Here is a 19,385-nt window from a genome sequence, read left to right as displayed (position 1 = left end):
AGGATACCTACAGGAATAGATGCATTATAAAGCACATGAGAATATTACAGTTCCATCTAAATGAGTTGTTACTCGTCACACTCTGGACGAGCCAGCCAGCCAGCCAGCCAGCCAGCCAGCCAGCCAGCCAGCCAGACAGACAGCCAGACAGACAGACAGACAGACAGACAGACAGACAGACAGACAGACAGACAGACAGACAGACAGACAGACAGACAGACAGACAGACAGACAGACAGACAGGCAGACAGACAATCAACCTGTAACATTTGGTTTATGGCCAAAAGTGTTTCCTAATTTCTCATAACAATATGTCAGCTTTTCTTCAGATATTTTGAATTAGAATATTAGATATTGTAACTTTTGGTTAGTGACCCTAACAGTTAAAGTGATTTGCATCTTGGACCTTCCAGTCAAGGGACTGTAACTTAGTAGAGCTCAAAGGAAATAATGCGGAGATAGTGGATTGTAAGAGAGGTACTAGAATGGTATATTTCTCAAATAATATTGTCACACCCTGACCATAGAAAGCCTGTTTTTCTCTATGTTGGTAAGGTCGGGGTGTGACTAGGGTGGGTCATCTAGGTAATTATATATCTATGTTGGCCTGGTATGATTGCCAATCAGAGGCAGCTGTTTATCGTTGTCTCTGATTGGGGATCATATTTAGGCAGCCATTTCCCCTTTGTGGGATCTTGACTATGTTTTTGTGTAGCTGTCTGTGAGCAACCCAGAATGTCACGTTTTGTTTTTCTTCTGTTTTGTTTGGTGAGTTTATTCTTTATTAAACATGTGGAATTCTACGCACGCTGCGCCTTGGTCCAATCATTGTAACGATCGATCGTGACATACTGAGATAGCAGATTGTGAGAGAGGAATGAGAACGGTATCTTTCTAATAGAATGCTGAGTTGATTGAGAGAGAGGAATGAGAACGGTATCTTTCGAATAGAATGTTGAGAGTTGATTGAGAGAGGAATGAGAACGGTATCTTTCGAATAGAATGTTGAGAGTTGATTGAGAGAGGAATGAGAACGGTATCTTTCTAATAGAATGCTGAGTTGATTGAGAGAGAGAGGAAATAGAACACTGCATTTCTAATAGAATGTTGAAATAGTAAATTGTGAAAGAGGAACTATACTGAACAAACATGCAACAATTTAAGAGTTTACTGAGTTACAGTTAATGAGGAAATCAGTCAATTTAAATAAATTCATTAGGCTCAAATCTATGGATTTCACATGACTGGGAATGCAGATATGCATCTGTTTGTCACAGATACCTAAAAACAAATGGGCCTCAGGATCTTGTTACGGTATTTTTGTACATTCAAATGGCTAATCGATAAAATGTAATTGTGTTCATTGTCCGTAGCTTATTCCTGCTCATACCATAACTCCTCAAACACAGGGCACTCTGTTCTTGTCATGATCGTCGTAGTGAGGAGACCAAAGCGCAGCGTGGTATGTGTTCATCGTGAATTTAATAAACAAAGAACACTTGAACAAACTCTACAAAACAATAAACTAATAACGACCGTGAAGCTATAATGAGAACTGTGCTGACACAAGCAACTAACATAGACTTAGACAATCATCCACAATGACAAAACAGGCTGACTAAATATGGTTCCCAATCAGAGACAACGACTAACACCTGCCTCTGATTGAGAACCATATCAGGCCAAACACAGAAACAGACAAACTAGACATCCAACATAGAATGCCCGCTCAGATCACACCCGGACCAACCGAAACATACAAAGCAAACTATGGTCAGGGCATGACAGTTCTTAATGTTGACATCAGCAAACTGCTTGCCCACACAACGCCATACGCATGGTCTGCGGTTGTGATTCCAGTTGCAAAATTCTCTAAAACATTGAATTCTCTGGCAACAGCTCTGGTGTCATTCCTGCATTCAGAATTCCAACTGCATGCTCCCACAAAAATCTGTGGCATTGTGTTGGATGACAAAACTGCACATTTTAGAGTGGGCTTTTAATGTCCCCTGCACTTGTGCAATCATCATGCTTTTTAATCTGCATCTTGATATGCCGCACCTGTCAGGTGGATGGATTATCTTTGCAAAGTAGAAATGCTCACTAAAAGCGATCAATAAGTTTGTGTGTATGGAACATGTATGGGATCTTTTATTTCAGCTCATGAAACATGGGACCAACACGTTACATGTTGAATTTATATTTTTGTTCTGTGTAGACTGATACATTTCTAATAGCATGTTGAGATAGTGGATTCTTAGAGAGGAACGAGAATGGTACAATTCTAATAGAATGTTGAGATAGTGGATTCTTAGAGAGGAACGAGAATGGTACAATTCTAATAGGTGGTAATCACCAGGAGGATGGTTTTAGGGAAACAATATAATCACACATGGGGTGCAATATAAAATAAGTTTAAAAAAGGAACCATCTCTGTCTTCATCTCTCTCTGTAACCATAGGAGTAGCCGGACGTGAAGAGGATGTCACATACTCTGAGGTTAAAAGACCGGGAGGTAGAGCTAGTGAGCAGAAGGATCCTGGGAAAGGTGAGATGTATTTGTGTTACAGTTAGCTAAGGGTTACATTAAGTACCCCTTATTTAACCTGTTAGGTTCTAATTGTCCAGAATAAATAACACAGACACCAGAGAAGCTTTAACCAAGTTGAATTCTTCCCAAAGGGTCGTTACAGCTGTAATTCAGACAAAAAAAACATGTTCTCACCATCACAAGTATATATACTCCACTTTGGAGTTCCTCCTTACAGCGCTTCAGATTCCACGCGAAGCCATCGACAAAATCCAACTGAAACGTGTGCACCGCTTCGGGCAGAGGTATGAACTTCTAATCGTTGCCAGATTTGCTCCATTTAAAGATAAAATAATGGTTAAAAGACTGGATAAAAGACTTGCTGGGACTAAAATTGTCATGAATTACCAGTTTCCCGAACGAAATTGCAGAACAGCGTAAAGTGCTGTATCCAATTTAAAGAAAATAGATTAAAAGGGAAACGAGTAGCTCTTGTCGACAATAATCTATATGTTGATAAACAGTTGTTCAGAGTCAAAGACTACTCCATGGTTATTTTAAAAACGTCAAACTTCTTATAGACGAGGAAAATAATGAAACACAATTCTAGCCCGGTTATGGATTGTAATAATACAATAAAACATGTAGCTTTTCTACATATCTTCAAATAAAACTAATTTGAACACAAAAGCACTATCTCAACATGGTGAAGATAAAAGCTCAGTAATCAGAAGGCACAGTATGTGTGAGTGGTGTGGTATGTGTTTTTTTATGTTTGGGAAAGTGGCGTTGAGTGAGAAAGTAAATGGTTGCATATCCCAGAACCAATGTATTGCTGTGAGCCGGGGTGTGAGTGTCACGACTTTCTTCTTTGGAAGGAGAGGCGGACCAAAACACAGCGCGGTTATAGTCCATGGTTCTTTAATAAGAAAACATGAACAAACTACAAAACAATAAACGTGAAAACCGTAACAGTCCTATCTGGTGCATTAAACACAAAGACAGGAAACAATCACCCACAAAATACCCAAAGAATATGGCTGCCTAAATATGGTTCTCAATCAGAGACAATGATAAACACCTGCCTCTGATTGAGAACCACTCTAGGCAACCACAGACTTACATAGACAACTAAATTGAACACAACCCCATTAATCTAATAAACCCCTAGACAAGACGAAACACAATAAATCACCCATGACACACCCTGACCTAACCAAAATAATAAAGAAAACAAAGATAACTAAGGTCAGGGCGTGACAGTGAGAGAGCTTTCAATGTTGTTCAGATGATGGATATACTTTTTATAATGAATGATATGTCTTGTTTATTTCTTGTCCTATCATGGTGGAACAGTGTTTTAAAATAAATTATACATTTAATTTATTTATTGTCCTATATTGATGGAACAGTCCACAACCCTATACCGTAGACACCCACCTGAATGACCCAGATACTCAGGAGAAGTCCCTAACTGTTTTATGGGCCTGCTGTAAGCGGTCTGTATGCAGCCAAAATGCAGTCGGAGACCTAGAGCAGCACTGCCCCCTCAAGATTCTGAGCCTGCTTGGCAGGGTTAGTCCTGCAAAGCCAAAGCCCACTAAAGGGAGAGCATTCTATACCAGGAAATTCTCAAAGCTGCTAATGAGAACCTTGAAGATCTTGAACCTAACCCGTGTGGATTCCGGTGGGGTGCCCCCACCCAGGCAGTAGCAGTGCTGGAAACACTAGCTGCAGTAACCCATGGGGAGAGGGTCACACTCGGACATTCAGAGAGGGGGTTTATTATTGTGGCCCTGGTGGCACAAAATCAAAAGTCTGACTGCATGGAGATGCTTGGGAATATGGTCAATACGGGTGACCGTATTTTGGGTGTTTCAGGGAAAAGGTGTACATTTGATCTTCATCATCCAGGACATGACAATGGTTAATAAAATCTCTACATTTCTTGCAGGCCTTCTCATGCAGCTGCAAATGTATATGCATTCTTAAATCAAGACCTTTTTTGAGTTGGGCTTTGGGATGGTGCATCTGTTGAGATTGTGAGCCTATGGTTGTGTGGGGGGAAAGGATTGAGTGTATATGTGCATATCCCACAACTGCTGCGAAGGAGTTAAAGAAGTTAGGGACAATACAGGATGATTCATAATTGTTTGCTAATATAATAATTGCTTGCAATAATGTCTTTTTGGTAATGGTGAGTATTCTGCCCTTGAGTTGCGTTCCCATGCAAAACTAGACAGATAGCTAACAACTAAGTCTTCAATAAAACTCCCAAGGCGTGACTTTTCTTGAATGAATATATTGAAAACTTTTATGTTGTGAAACTGCAAAATACAGAAAATATACTTTAGTATTCAATTCACACCGACATACTGTAGCTGTACATTAAACATTTGAAATTGCATAAATACAAAGCACGCGCTAAGGTACCATGCATCTGGCATGATGCCAAACCATATAGCTAATCGTTACTCATATGGTAATTGGCTCCTTTCATTACCCTAATAATGTACAACCGTCTATGTAGAATAACAAAGCTTATTACACTAGAAACAGTAACAAAACTACAGTATTTTATATTTTACAATTCGTTTGCATGACGCACGAGCAAAGTAATACAGCTAACGACATACATTAAAGGCATTGCAATTTGTGAGTAAATGCAACCAACATTGATATGTAAGCAACTCTATCAATAACAAGATTATCATCATTAGCTGAATGCTTGAATCGAACTTACAAACAAATATTTTCCAAGGCTGAAGCGTGACAAGAAATAACTACATTGAAAGACCTGCACCGTAGCGTTGTTTGTAGCTGCTTCTATGCGTGCAAAACAAATTCTGTACTTCCTGTTTGCGTAGTTTTTCTAAGTACCAGAAAGCGCCACTAGGGGGCGAATAACACCATGGAACACAATGCAAATACATTTTAACCATTGTAATAAAATAATATGTTACCTTCTAACAGGATGGCAGCACAGTGAGACTGGTAAAATAAATTGTAAAATAAATTGCCTACATTTCTACAAATATTAATACCTAATTATGGAAATTAGGAAACAGGATTTTTAAAGTATATATATATACTGTTTAAATGGGGGATACAATCTTCCCAGCTCTGCAGATTCTGCTGTGAGGATTCAGAAATGTTGTGAAATAGCAGTTACAAATAGAAATCCAACAGGATGGACATCAGAAATAGAGGAAGGACTAAAAACAAACCAGATGTACCTATTGTAAAATAGATTGTGTCTGTAAAATGTGTATAAGATGTAAAAACTGAAGGTAGAAGCCTAAGTATTATTATTTAGTTTACTCCAATTGGGGGACGGGCGGTAGGGTTCGCGGGGAATAATAAAGGTATATTCTAAAAAAAAAGAGTATATGTCTATATAGGTATGTGTATGTGTATATATATGTATATTTATGCATATGTGTATGTATATGGGTATATATATATTTACCAAAAAATATATATTTGCGATTGGAAATGATGCAGACAATTACATTGATAGACGCAACAATATTTCCACAATATTAAACCCTGGTTCCACAGGAAGAGGGTACTAGGATAATAAACCCTTATTTCTCCTTTCAGGGGATCTGACCTGACCTCACCTCAACCCCTACTTTGCCTAATCCACAGATGTCCATCCGCTTCCCCTATAGAAATCCTGTGATCTCCTCCCATCCACCCAACACATTCCAAAGCCATCTGTCTTTCTACAGAGACTCACCACCTCCTGACATAAAATCCAGTCTCTTCCATTTCTTATTCACTATGCGTCTGATCTATCATGTCTTTAATATCTCAATGTTCAAAGTTTACCCCGAATATAACAAACCTTATGACCTTTTAATCTCTGACACCCACTCCTTTTACAGGAAGGGACCCTGGCAATAGTGACCCCACTCCCCCAGTGGGGTCAAAGGCTAAAATCCCTGATGGAGGGTATGGGAGAGTTCCTGTGGCGACCCTGGTGTGTCTCTGTGTTCTACTGCTCGGCTTGGCTATCACTCTGGCAGTCCTCTGTGAGTATAGAAACATTTCACTGAACCCTGACCCTTTTACACTACTGAACGCTTTTATACTACTGAACCCTTTTACATTACTGAACCCTTTTACATTACTGAACCCTTTTACATTACTGAACCCTTTTACACTACTGAACCCTTTTACACTACTGAACCCTTTTACACTACTGAACCGAGCTGGACTAGTTATGCATCCACTGGAACTCTGCTGATTCCAAGAACACAGGATGAGGTGTTACTATCCTTTGTGCAAGCACTTCCAAGAGTTCATGAACATTGAGCCTGGTGAAATTTGGGGAGCGCATCGGCAGTAGTGTACCTTTGGTTCCTAGGGTGTTTCGGCCTATCACACTATACACCCTCTCCAAAGGCGGCCAGCGACAGGGTGATCAATCCTACGCTTGCGTCCCATTCCCAATTAGTCATAGGAGTTGCCTTGTTGTTGATAGCCAACATCCCATGGGACTATGCATGGCAGGGGCGTCCTCCTCCCTGAGTCAAGCATTGTTGACCGCATACTTCCTGGCCCTCTCACTTCGGGGCCCAGCTTGGGTCTTTCCTCTTCATCCAGAGCCACTGACTGCTGCCTTCTGCCGCCTCCGATACAGCTTTGATTGCCGAATGCTGGCTCTGGCCCTTAATTCCCAGGTCTCTAAGCAGTCTGGTTGTAGATGTTGCCACAATACCTCTGCAGCCCACCTCCACTGGTCGGACTTCTGTGTTCCAGCCATGATGCCGTGCTTCGGCATCATTTTACTGAACCCTGACCCTTTTACACTACTGAACCCTTTAACATTACTGAACCCTTTTACACTACTGAACCAAGCTGGACTAGTTATGCATCCACCATAGTTGCTGGCCTGGAACTGCTGAGAAAATATCCAAGATAGTGACAAACACAAGAGAAAAACCACAACCCTCCATCTTGTCTTATTGTCTCTGTTCCAGATGCTTCCAACATGACTAGTCTTCAAGCTGAGGGGGCTCGCTTTGCCCAGATGAAAGGGAATCTAACAGGTGAGAATATCAATAATCCAGAGGTCTTTACCATGATCAAACCCTTATAAAAATATTGCAGAGAATCCGTCATATAAACCATTAAGATGCAGTTTGCCTATGGGGGACTGGCTCAGATGAAAATACTGCAGTTTCACTGTAATAGATCAATAACATATGGTTTCATTTTAATAGGACTATGGTTAGATAATAGGTCATTCTATCTTGGTTTACTTACTTTATGGTTAGATATGTAAATAAATTCATGTTATTCCTCCATATGATTTGCTTTTAATAACAGGGAAACTGCATGAACTGCAAGACAGCTATAAGAGACTACAGAATGAGACCCACATCATAACAGGTAGGTAGTCTAGAACAGGACTCAACTGACATGGGACTGATTGGCTGCTGTTTTCCTATTCATATCAGAATATTGTCATAACGTGTCTGTAATTATTGAGGTATTTTGAAAGGCTGGTCATGACACACATCAACACCATCATCCCATACAGCCTAGACCCTCTCCAATTCACAAAAACTGCAGATCCACAGATGACACAATCTCTAATGCATTTCACACTGCCCTCTCCTACCCTGACAAGAGGTTAAATAACTAGGTGAAATTGCTATACATAGACTACAGCTCAACACCATAGTCCCCTCCAAGATCATCACAAAGCTAAGGACCCTGGGTCTGAACACCTCTCTCTGCAACTGGATCCTTTACAGGCTGGCCCCAGGTTGTGAGGGTAGGCAACAACACATTCACAACACTGACATTCAACATGTAGGCCCCTCAGGGGTGTGTGCTTAGTCCCCTCATGTACTCCCTGTTCACCCACGACTGCGTGGCCATGCACATTTACATTACATTTAAGTCATTTAGCAGACGCTCTTATCCAGAGCGACTTACAAATTGGTGCATTCACCTTATGACATCGAGTGGAACAGTCACTTTACAATAGTGCATCTAAATCTTAAAGGGGGGGGGTGAGAGGGATTACTTATCCTATCCTAGGTATTCCTTAAAGAGGTGGGGTTTCAGGTGTCTCCGGAAGGTGGTGATTGACTCCGCTGTCCTGGCGTCATGAGGGAGTTTGTTCCACCATTGGGGGGCCAGAGCAGCAAACAGTTTTGACTGGGCTGAGCGGGAGCTGTACTTCCTCAGTGGTAGGGAGGCGAGCAGGCCAGAGGTGGATGAACGCAGTGCCCTTGTTTGGGTGTAGGGCCTGATCAGAGCCTGGAGGTACTGAGATGCCGTTCCCCTCACAGCTCCGTAGGCAAGCACCATGGTCTTGTAGCGGATGCGAGCTTCAACTGGAAGCCAGTGGAGAGAACGGAGGAGCGGGGTGACGTGAGAGAACTTGGGAAGGTTGAACACCAGACGGGCTGCGGCGTTCTGGATGAGTTGAAGGGGTTTAATGGCACAGGCAGGGAGCCCAGCCAACAGCAAGTTGCAGTAATCCAGACGGGAGATGAGAAGTGCCTGGATTAGGACCTGCGCCGCTTCCTGTGTGAGGCAGGGTCGTACTCTGCGGATGTTGTAGAGCATGAACCTACAGGAACGGGCCACCGCCTTGATGTTGGTTGAGAACGACAGGGTGTTGTCCAGGATCACGCCAAGGTTCTTAGCGCTCTGGGAGGAGGACACAATGGAGTTGTCAACCGTGATGGCGAGATCATGGAACGGGCAGTCCTTCCCCGGGAGGAAGAGCAGCTCCGTCTTGCCGAGGTTCAGCTTGAGGTGGTGATCTGTCATCCACACTGATATGTCTGCCAGACATGCAGAGATGCGATTCGCCACCTGGTCATCAGAAGGGGGAAAGGAGAAGATTAATTGTGTGTCGTCTGCATAGCAATGATAGGAGAGACCATGTGAGGTTATGACAGAGCCAAGTGACTTGGTGTATAGCGAGAATAGGAGAGGGCCTAGAACAGAGCCCTGGGGGACACCAGTGGTGAGAGCGCGTGGTGAGGAGACAGATTCTCGCCACGCCACCTGGTAGGAGCGACCTGTCAGGTAGGACGCAATCAAAGCGTGGGCCGCGCCGGAGATGCCCAACTCGGAGAGGGTGGAGAGGAGGATCTGATGGTTCACAGTATCGAAAGCAGCCGATAGATCTAGAAGGATGAGAGCAGAGGAGAGAGAGTTAGCTTTAGCAGTGCGGAGCGCCTCCGTGATACAGAGGAGAGCAGTCTCAGTTGAATGACTAGTCTTGAAACCTGACTGATTTGGATCAAGAAGGTCATTCAGAGAGAGATAGCGGGAGAGCTGGCCAAGGACGGCACGTTCAAGAGTTTTGGAGAGAAAAGAAAGAAGGGATACTGGTCTGTAATTGTTGACATCGGAGGGATCGAGTGTAGGTTTTTTCAGAAGGGGTGCAACTCTCGCTCTCTTGAAGACGGAAGGGACGTAGCCAGCGGTCAGGGATGAGTTGATGAGCGAGGTGAGGTAAGGGAGAAGGTCTCCCGGAAATGGTCTGGAGAAGAGAGGAGGGGATAGGGTCAAGCGGGCAGGTTGTTGGGCGGTCGGCCGTCACAAGACGCGAGATTTCATCTGGAGAGAGAGGGGAGAAAGAGGTCAGAGCACAGGGTAGGGCAGTGTGAGCAGAACCAGCGGTGTCGTTTGACTTAGCAAACGAGGATCGGATGTCGTCGACCTTCTTTTCAAAATGGTTGACGAAGTCATCTGCAGAGAGGGAGGAGGAGGGGGAGGAGGATTCAGGAGGGAGGAGAAGGTGGCAAAGAGCTTCCTAGGGTTAGAGGCAGATGCTTGGAATTTAGAGTGGTAGAAAGTGGCTTTAGCAGCAGAGACAGAGGAGGAAAATGTAGAGAGGAGGGAGTGAAAGGATGCCAGGTCTGCAGGGAGGCGAGTTTTCCTCCATTTCCGCTTGGCTGCCCGGAGCCCTGTTCTGTGAGCTCGCAATGAGTCATCGAGCCACGGAGCGGGAAGGGAGGACCGAGCTGGCCTGGAGGATAGGGGACATAGAGAGTCAAAGGATGCAGAGAGGGAGGAGAGGAGGGTTGAGGAGGCAGAATCAGGAGATAGGTTGGAGAAGGTTTGAGCAGAGGGAAGAGATGATAGGATGGAAGAGGAGAGAGTAGCGGGGGAGAGAGAGCGAAGGTTGGGACGGCGCGATACCATCCGAGTAGGGGCAGTGTGGGAGGTGTTGGATGAGAGCGAGAGGGAAAAGGATACAAGGTAGTGGTCGGAGACTTGGAGGGGAGTTGCAATGAGGTTAGTGGAAGAACAGCATCTAGTAAAGATGAGGTCGAGCGTATTGCCTGCCTTGTGAGTAGGGGCGGAAGGTGAGAGGGTGAGGTCAAAAGAGGAGAGGAGTGGAAAGAAGGAGGCAGAGAGGGATGAGTCAAAGGTAGACGTGGGGAGGTTAAAGTCGCCCAGAACTGTGAGAGGTGAGCCGTCCTCAGGAAAGGAGCTTATCAAAACATCAAGCTCATTGATGAACTCTCTGAGGGAACCTGGAGGGCGGTAAATGATAAGGATGTTAAGCTTGAAAGGGCTGGTAACTGTGACAGCATGGAATTCAAAGGAGGCGATAGACTGACTCCAACACCATCATCAAGTTTGCTGATGAAACGACGGTGCTAGGCCTGATCACCGAAAGTGACAAGTCAGCAGGGAGGAGGTCAGAAATGTGGCAGTGTGGTGCCAGGACAACAACCTCTCCCTCAACATCCGTAAGACCAGTGAGCTGATCGTGGACTATAGGAGAAAGAGGGGAGACAGGGCTGTTGTGGAGTTGGTCGAGAGCTCCAAGTTCCTTGGCGTCCACATCACTAAGGATTTAACATGGTCCACACACCTCAGCACAGTAGTGAGGATGGCAAGGCAGCGCCTCTTCCCCCTCGTGAGTCTGAAAAGATTTTTCATGGTCCCTCGGATCCTCGAAAAGTTCTACAGCTGCACCAGAGAGCATATTGACTTACTGGATCACCACTTGGCATGGCAAATGCACCAACCTTGACCGCAAAGTGCTACGGAGGGTGTTGCGGACAGCCCAGTACATCATTGGGGCGGAGCTCCCTGCCATCCAGGACCTTTATATCATGCGGTCAGAGAATGTCCCCGAAAAATGCCAAAGACTCCAGTTACCCAAGCCATGTTCTATCTCCTACAATCTACCAAACGGTACCGGGGCATCGACCATAAGACTGCTAAATAGTCTGACTGCTAAATAATCACTTAATGGTACCCAAAACTATCTGCACTGACTATATCTTGCACTAACCCTACGCACACTCACCAGACTATATATATACAACCATATACACACACTCACACATACTACATTGACACTCCTACACAAAACCCACACACATTCACATATGCTACACACACACACACACGCACACGCACACGCACACACGCACACTTGTATTCTCATAATTTGCTACTGTTGTCCTTTATTTAATTCTTATTATGATCTATCCCGATGCCTAGTCACTTTACCCTGCCTTCCTATCTACCTCAAATACCTCTGCACATTGATCTGGTACTGGTACTCCCTGTATATAGCCTCACATTGATCTGGTACTGGTACTCCCTGTATATAGCCTCACATTGATCTGGTACTGGTACTCCCTGTATATAGCCTCACATTGATCTGGTACTGGTACTCCCTGTATATAGCCTCACATTGATCTGGTACTGGTACTCCCTGTATATAGCCTCACATTGATCTGGTACTCCTTGTATATAGCCTCACATTGATCTGGTACTGGTACTCCCTGTATATAGCCTCACATTGATCTGGTACTGGTACTCCCTGTATATAGCCTCACATTGATCTGGTACTGGTACTCCTTGTATATAGCCTCACATTGATCTGGTACTGGTACTCCCTGTATATAGCCTCACATTGATCTGGTACTGGTACTCCCTGTATATAGCCTCACATTGATCTGGTACTGGTACTCCCTGTATATAGCCTCACATTGATCTGGTACTGGTACTCCCTGTATATAGCCTCACATTGATCTGGTACTGGTACTCCCTGTATATAGCCTCACATTGATCTGGTACTGGTACTCCCTGTATATAGCCTCACATTGATCTGGTACTCCTTGTATATAGCCTCACATTGATCTGGTACTGGTACTCCCTGTATATAGCCTCACATTGATCTGGTACTGGTACTCCCTGTATATAGCCTCACATTGATCTAGTACTGGTACTCCCTGTATATAGCCTCACATTGATCTGGTACTGGTACTCCCTGTATATACTGTATATAGCCTCACATTGATCTGGTACTCCCTGTATATACTGTATATAGCCTCACATTGATCTGGTACTGGTACTCCTTGTATATAGCTTCACATTGATCTGGTACTGGTACTCCCTATATATACTGTATATAGCCTCACATTGATCTGGAACTGGTACTCCTTGTATATAGCCTCACATTGATCTGGTACTGGTACTCCTTGTATATAGCCTCACATTGATCTGGTACTCCTTGTATATAGCCTCACATTGATCTGGTACTGGTACTCCTTGTATATAGCCTCACATTGATCTGGTACTCCTTGTATATAGCCTCACATTGATCTGGTACTGGTACTCCCTGTATATAGCCTCACATTGATCTGGTACTGGTACTCCTTGTATATAGCCTCACATTGATCTGGTACTCCTTGTATATAGCCTCACATTGATCTGGTACTGGTACTCCTTGTATATAGCTCCATTCTTGTGTATTTTATTTTATTCCTCTTGTGCTACTATTTAAACTCTGCATTTCAGGGAAGGGCTCCTACAAGCATTTTATGGTAAAGTTTTCACCAGTTGTATTCGGCGCATGTGACAAATAACATTGGATTTCAGTTGATAAACTAATGTGAAGTGTTAAATGGGAAGTTTTAACTCAAACTTCTCATTTCAATATACATTTCCATGTTATCAAGATTAGGATTTACACTGCAGTAGTATTGTTCCCCAAAACATGTTGTTTGAATATTGTATATGTTATTATTGTACTGTATATGAGGAAGGACAGGTTTTTTTTCTTGACCAGGAAAAAGTCCTGACCCTAATGAGTTAGTCATATGAGTTTGGTGAAGTGCCTTGGAAAGTAATTTTGTACTTCAAATGTTGTGTTTGCCATTTACATTCCTTTGTAATATGGCCATAATTCAACAGTAATACACTGTCTTCTAATTTAATGTGAATCTCTTCTGTTCTTAGTCCAGGAAGAGATGTTCTCCTCAGGTCTTCGTGACTGTGAGACCAACCTGACTAGGGTCAAAGATCTCCTGGCAACCATCCAAGGTCAGTTCAATCATTCCCGTGTACTGTGGTTGTGACGAGATGGATTACAGCTACCGATGAGATTTACACATAAAAATAAAAATGTAATCATAGAATAGAATGAATCATGGATTCATGGAATAGCATTGAACTACTGCAAGAGTTTTGACTTTTTGAAGCCAGATGTGACTCAGAGTCAGATCTAATTGTTTGATGCCGTTTGATGCCATTCTATTTACTCCTTGTAGGCCATTATTATGAGCCATCCTCCCCTCAGCAGCTACCACTGCTTTTGACCAAACAGATCAGCTCTTTTGCTGATAATTGGGCAGAAGATCAGAAATGTGCTGTCTGTGTAAATACAGCCTGTGTGAAAGAGGGGATTCCAGTGGAATATGTGAACTCTGGGTTCATTTATTCACGTTCTGTCTCTCAGGCCATGTTTATACAGGCAGCCCAATTCTGATATTTAGCTAAATTACTGTCAAAGACCTGATTGCTCAAAATACCAATAATTGGGCAAAAGATAAGAATTGGGCTGTCTGTGTAAACGCAGAATGTCATTGATTCTCTTTCCAGTTATCTCCTTTCTCATTTGGTTAACTCTCCCTTAGCTCACAACTCTTGTGCTCTCTTAAAGGGGCACACACACATTTAATAAGAACATCACAAGATATATAAATGAAAGTTATCACATTTCAATTCTGTTATCTCTTTTCTCTTCTAGGGAATCAGAAGGAATGTAATGCTGATACAAAATCATGTTCTCCTGGCTGGGAGTTCTACAATGGATCATGCTACTACTTCTCTATAGGCAAACTGACCTGGGAACAGAGTCAGCATGCCTGCATCCGTGACGGAGGACACCTGGTCATTGTAGAGAGTCAACAGGAGCAGGTAAGATTGGAGGTGCAGTAATGAATTGCTACATGACTCTCAAATAAAGTGCAGACTTCAGGTTAGGACACGGCTTTGTGTGATAAATAAGCCTACAGATTAAGCAGACTTGCAAATATGGAGATTTACAGTTAGCTGGTGTTCTAAAGTGTTTCCATTCCCCTTTAAAATTTGAGTTCAAGATCCAGCTGTAGTTTTAATTATCTAGATCTAATATTTGAAAGATATTCTACTGGTGTCTTTCTCTGCAACATCTCAGTCTATTGTTTGACTGACATAAGTTGTCTCCTTCATAGGAGTTTATAATCAAAAGATTTGTGAGAAGCACTGATTTTGATAACAGCCCCTGGATTGGACTGACAGACAAGAAGCAAGAGGGAGTGTGGGTCTGGATGGACAATACAACTCTTGATGACAGCATCAAGTAAGGCCATACAACATAACACTTACAACACGCACACACACATCTACACACATTTGTACACTCAAGTACACAATAACACATTCCCACGTAACCATAGAATAATAGTCTATATGTGTTTCCTTCTGTGGACACATACAGTAGCTTGCGAAACTATCACTCCCCTTGTCATTTTTCCTATTTTGTTGCATTACAACCTAGAATTAAAATATATTTTTGGGGAGTTTGTATCATTTGATTTACACAACATGCCTACCACTTTGAAGATGCAAATTATATTTTATTGTGAAACAAACAAGAAGTAACACAGAACACTAAACTTGAGCGTGCATAACTATTCACCCCCCCAAAGTCAATACTTTGTAGAGCCACCTTTTGCAGCAATTAAGGCTTCAATTCTTGTGAGGTATGTCTCTATAAACTTGGCACATCTAGCCACTAGGATTTTTGCCCATTCTTCAAGGCAAAACTGCTTCAGCTCCTTCAAATTGGATGGGTTCCGCTGGTGTACAGCAATCTTTAAGTCATACCACAGATTCTCAATTGGATTGAGGTCTGGGCTTTGACTAGGCCATTCCAAGACATTAAAATGTTTCCCCTTAAACCACTTGAGAGTTGCTTTAGCAGTATGCTTAGGGTCATTGTCCTGCTGGAAGGTGAACTTCCAGTCTCAAATCTCTGGAAGACTGAAACAGGTTTCCCTCAATTTCCCTGTATTTAGCGCACTCCATCATTCCTTCAATTCTGTCCAGTTTCCCTGTCCCTGTAGATGAAAAACATCCCCACAGCATGATGTTGCCACCACCATGCTTCACTGTGGGGATGGTGTCTCTGGGTGATGCGAGGTGTTGTGGTTCTCCCAGACATAGCGTTTTCCTTAATTGCCAAAAAGCAACATTTTTGTCTCATCTGGACAGAGTACCTTCTTCCATATGTTTGGGGAGTCTCCCACATGCCTTTTGGTGAACACCAAACGTGTTTGCTTATTTATTTCTTTAAGCAATGGCTTTTTTCTGACCACTCTTCCGTAAAGCCCAGGTCTGTGGAGTATACAGCTTAAAGTGGTCCTATGGAGAGATACTCAAATCTCCGCTGTGGAGCATTGCAGCTCCTTCAGGGTTATCTTTGGTCTCTTTGTTGCCTCTCTGATTAATGCCTGGTCCATGAGTTTTGGTGGGCAGCCCTTTCTTGGCAGGTTTGTTATTGTGCCATATTCTTTCCATTGTTTAATAAATAATAATAATTTCAGATGTTTTTTTATAACCCAACCCTGATCTGTAGTTCTCCACAACTTTGTCCCTGACCTGTTTGGAGAGCTCCATGGTCTTCAAGGTGCTCCTTGCTTGGTGGTGCCCCTTGCTTAGTGGTGTTGCAGACTCTGGGACTCTTTCAGAACAGGTTTATATATATATACTGAGACCATGTGACACTTAGATTGCACACAGGTGGACTTTATTTAACTAGTTATGTGACTTCTGAACGTAATTGATTGCACCAGATCTTATTTAGGGGCTTCATAGGGGTGAATACATATGCACACACGCACCGCTTTTCCAGGTTCTTTATTTTTTTTAACAAATAATTGTTTTCACTTCACCAATTTGGACTATTTTTTGTATGTCTATTATATGAAATCCAAATAGAAATCTATTTAAATGACAACAAAATGGGAAAACCGCCAAGGCGGATAAATACTTTTGCAAGGTACTGTACAGTATGGAGTAATGGTGTCCCTCCTCCCTGTTGTAGGTTCTGGGACCCAAACACTGAAACATTTTCAAACCGTCCAGAACCAAATAACTGGGAGCCAGGTGAAGACTGTGCCCGAATCGGTCAAAGATGTTCCAGTCGGATCAAATGCTGGTTTGACTTTTCATGTGACCAACCATGTCGGAGAATCTGTGAGAGTCGTGCAGCCTGTGAGAGACCTGCAGCCACTTCATAGTGCTGCCAAATTGAATGTATTGAATTAGTAACCAGCACAAGGTACTGCATTGTAGGGCAGTATAAAGGACCAGTTTCCCAGACACAGATTAAACCTAGTCCTGGACTAAGAAGCATATTCAAGAGAGATTCTCCATTCAAAGTGTTTCTTAGTCCAGGACTAGGGATTAATATGTGTCCAGGAAACCGATCTGTAATGTCTAATTTGGATTCATGGAGAGTACTAGCCATACAATGAATATACCAAGCACTGGAGTTGCACCCCCCCCCACCCCCCCTTTTGCCCTCAGAACAGCCTCAATTCATCAGGGTGTGGACTCTACAAGGTGTCGAAAGCGTTCCACAGGGATGTTGGCCCATGTTGACTACAAAGCTTCCCAAAGTTGTGTCAAGTTGGCTGGACGTCCTTTGGGTGGTGGACCATTGGGTGGTGGACCATTGGGTGGTGGACCATTGGGTGGTGGACCATTGGGTGGTGGACCATTGGGTGGTGGACCATTGTCAACACAAACAATACAAAAATCAGCAGCGTTGCATTTCCTGACACAATCCAGTGTGCTTGGCACGTACTACCATAACCTGTTAAAAGACACTTAAAACCTGTCTTGCCCATTCATCCTCTGAATGGCACACATAAACAATCCATGTCTCAATTGCCTCAAGGCTTAAAATCGAAGTGACATCAAAAAGAAATCATAGAGTTGCAAAGAAAAAAAAACATATCTCAGACTGGCCAATTAAAAATAAAAGATAAAAAAACACAGACACTGGACAGAGGAACTCTGCCTAGAAGGCCTGCATCCCAGAGTTGCCTCTTCACTTTTGACGTTAAGACTGGTGTTTCGCGCATACTATTTAAAAGTTCTTAAGGATTTTAAGGCTATTCCATGCGAAAAATTGCCAAGAAACTGAAGATCTCGTACAACGCAGAACAGTGCAAACTGGCCCTAACCAGAATAGAAAGCGGAGTGAGAGACCCCAGTGCACAACTGAGAAAGAGGACAAGTACATTAGTGTCTAGTTTGAGAAACAGACGCTTCACAAGTCCTGAACTCGCCTACCATTAAGTGCTAAGTTATTCAGTTATATTCAGATATTCAGGAGTAACATTAAAACAGAGTAATATGCCCCACCAACATTAGACAATTATACAGAAAACACTCAAATTGCTGAATCCAGTAAATGAAATCAATGATGACCGAATTGTCAGATTAACTGATAACTAAACTAGAAGTGCAGATGTCATTATTTTGCAAAGTGCGTAGATGTATAGGTAATTCACCTGTGGGGGACATCTGAGAATGCGACTGTACAGACTTGTTAGTGCAGCAGAAAGATCAGCGTACCCCAAATTTAGAGGTTTTGAGTTTCAAATCCCAGGCAGGGTCATATTGAAGTGATCATTTCAAATGTACAGCATGTCAGTCACCTTAAAACTCATACACCATCTAATTACATACCTTGCAAAAAAGACTCATGTGAAATGTGCGATTTCACATGAAAATCACATTTTCACATGTGAAATAGCTGTTTTCACATGTTAAGCTGACATTTTCACATCATGAACCCATATGTTCACATGTATTAAATGCACGTTAACACTACCTTTTCACAAAAATCACGGTTCCACCTCACGTGAAAATAGAATTGCATTTTCACACTTGAAAAAAAAATCACATTTGAAAATCAAAATATGCTGTTTTAGTTGTGAAAATGTTTTCACATGTAGTTTCATGGTATCACATTGAAATGTTGTATCCCCATGTTGTCACATTTATTTCATGAGATCATGTTTTCACATGCTAAAATAGTTTCACATGTGTAGTTTAATGTTATCACATGTCGCTTTTACATGTCGTCACATGCCAGCAGCAAACCACCCTTAATCCCACTGCTGGCTTGCCTCTGAAGCTGAGCAGGGTCGGGCCTGGTCTGTCTCTGGATGGGACACTGCTGGAAGTGGTTTTGGAGGGTCAGTGGGGGTAACTCTTCCCTCTGGTTTACGGAGATACCAGGGGAGTCTAGGTGACATTACCCTGCTTAGGGTGCTGTCTTATTGATATGAAGTTAAATGGTTGTCCTGACTCTCTGTGGTTATTAAAAATCCCATGGCACTTGTTGTAAGACTAGGGATGTTAACCCTGGTGTCATGGCAACATTCCCAACCTGGCCCCCTTCCATCACATCCACCTAATCATCCCCCTCATTACTAGTTGGCATAATACAGTGTCTTCAGAAAGTATTCACACCCCCTTGACTTTTCCACATGTTGTTGTGTTACAG

The 19,385-nt window shown here is 42.9% G+C and overlaps 1 protein-coding gene across 1 annotated transcript in view; it reads left to right on the top strand.

Moving 5' to 3' along the window:
* LOC124008759 (asialoglycoprotein receptor 2-like) overlaps positions 1 to 17,462 on the top strand; it is an 18,041-nt gene extending 579 nt beyond the window's left edge. Inside the window, exons 2-9 of the mRNA XM_046320291.1 lie at positions 2,462 to 2,548; positions 6,421 to 6,567; positions 7,519 to 7,587; positions 7,868 to 7,930; positions 13,778 to 13,861; positions 14,568 to 14,737; positions 15,034 to 15,161; positions 16,908 to 17,462. Of these exons, the coding sequence (XP_046176247.1) occupies positions 2,462 to 2,548; positions 6,421 to 6,567; positions 7,519 to 7,587; positions 7,868 to 7,930; positions 13,778 to 13,861; positions 14,568 to 14,737; positions 15,034 to 15,161; positions 16,908 to 17,103 (944 nt within the window). The 3' untranslated portion in view covers positions 17,104 to 17,462. The remainder of the gene's footprint in view (positions 1 to 2,461; positions 2,549 to 6,420; positions 6,568 to 7,518; positions 7,588 to 7,867; positions 7,931 to 13,777; positions 13,862 to 14,567; positions 14,738 to 15,033; positions 15,162 to 16,907) is intronic.
* Positions 17,463 to 19,385: the final 1,923 nt, after the last annotated feature.

This window comes from Oncorhynchus gorbuscha, linkage group LG21, assembly GCF_021184085.1.
Source record: "Oncorhynchus gorbuscha isolate QuinsamMale2020 ecotype Even-year linkage group LG21, OgorEven_v1.0, whole genome shotgun sequence".
In the NCBI taxonomy this organism is placed as follows: domain Eukaryota; kingdom Metazoa; phylum Chordata; class Actinopteri; order Salmoniformes; family Salmonidae; genus Oncorhynchus; species Oncorhynchus gorbuscha.
The sequence above is the reverse complement of the archived record's forward strand: the minus strand, read 5'-3'. Positions and strand labels throughout refer to the sequence as shown.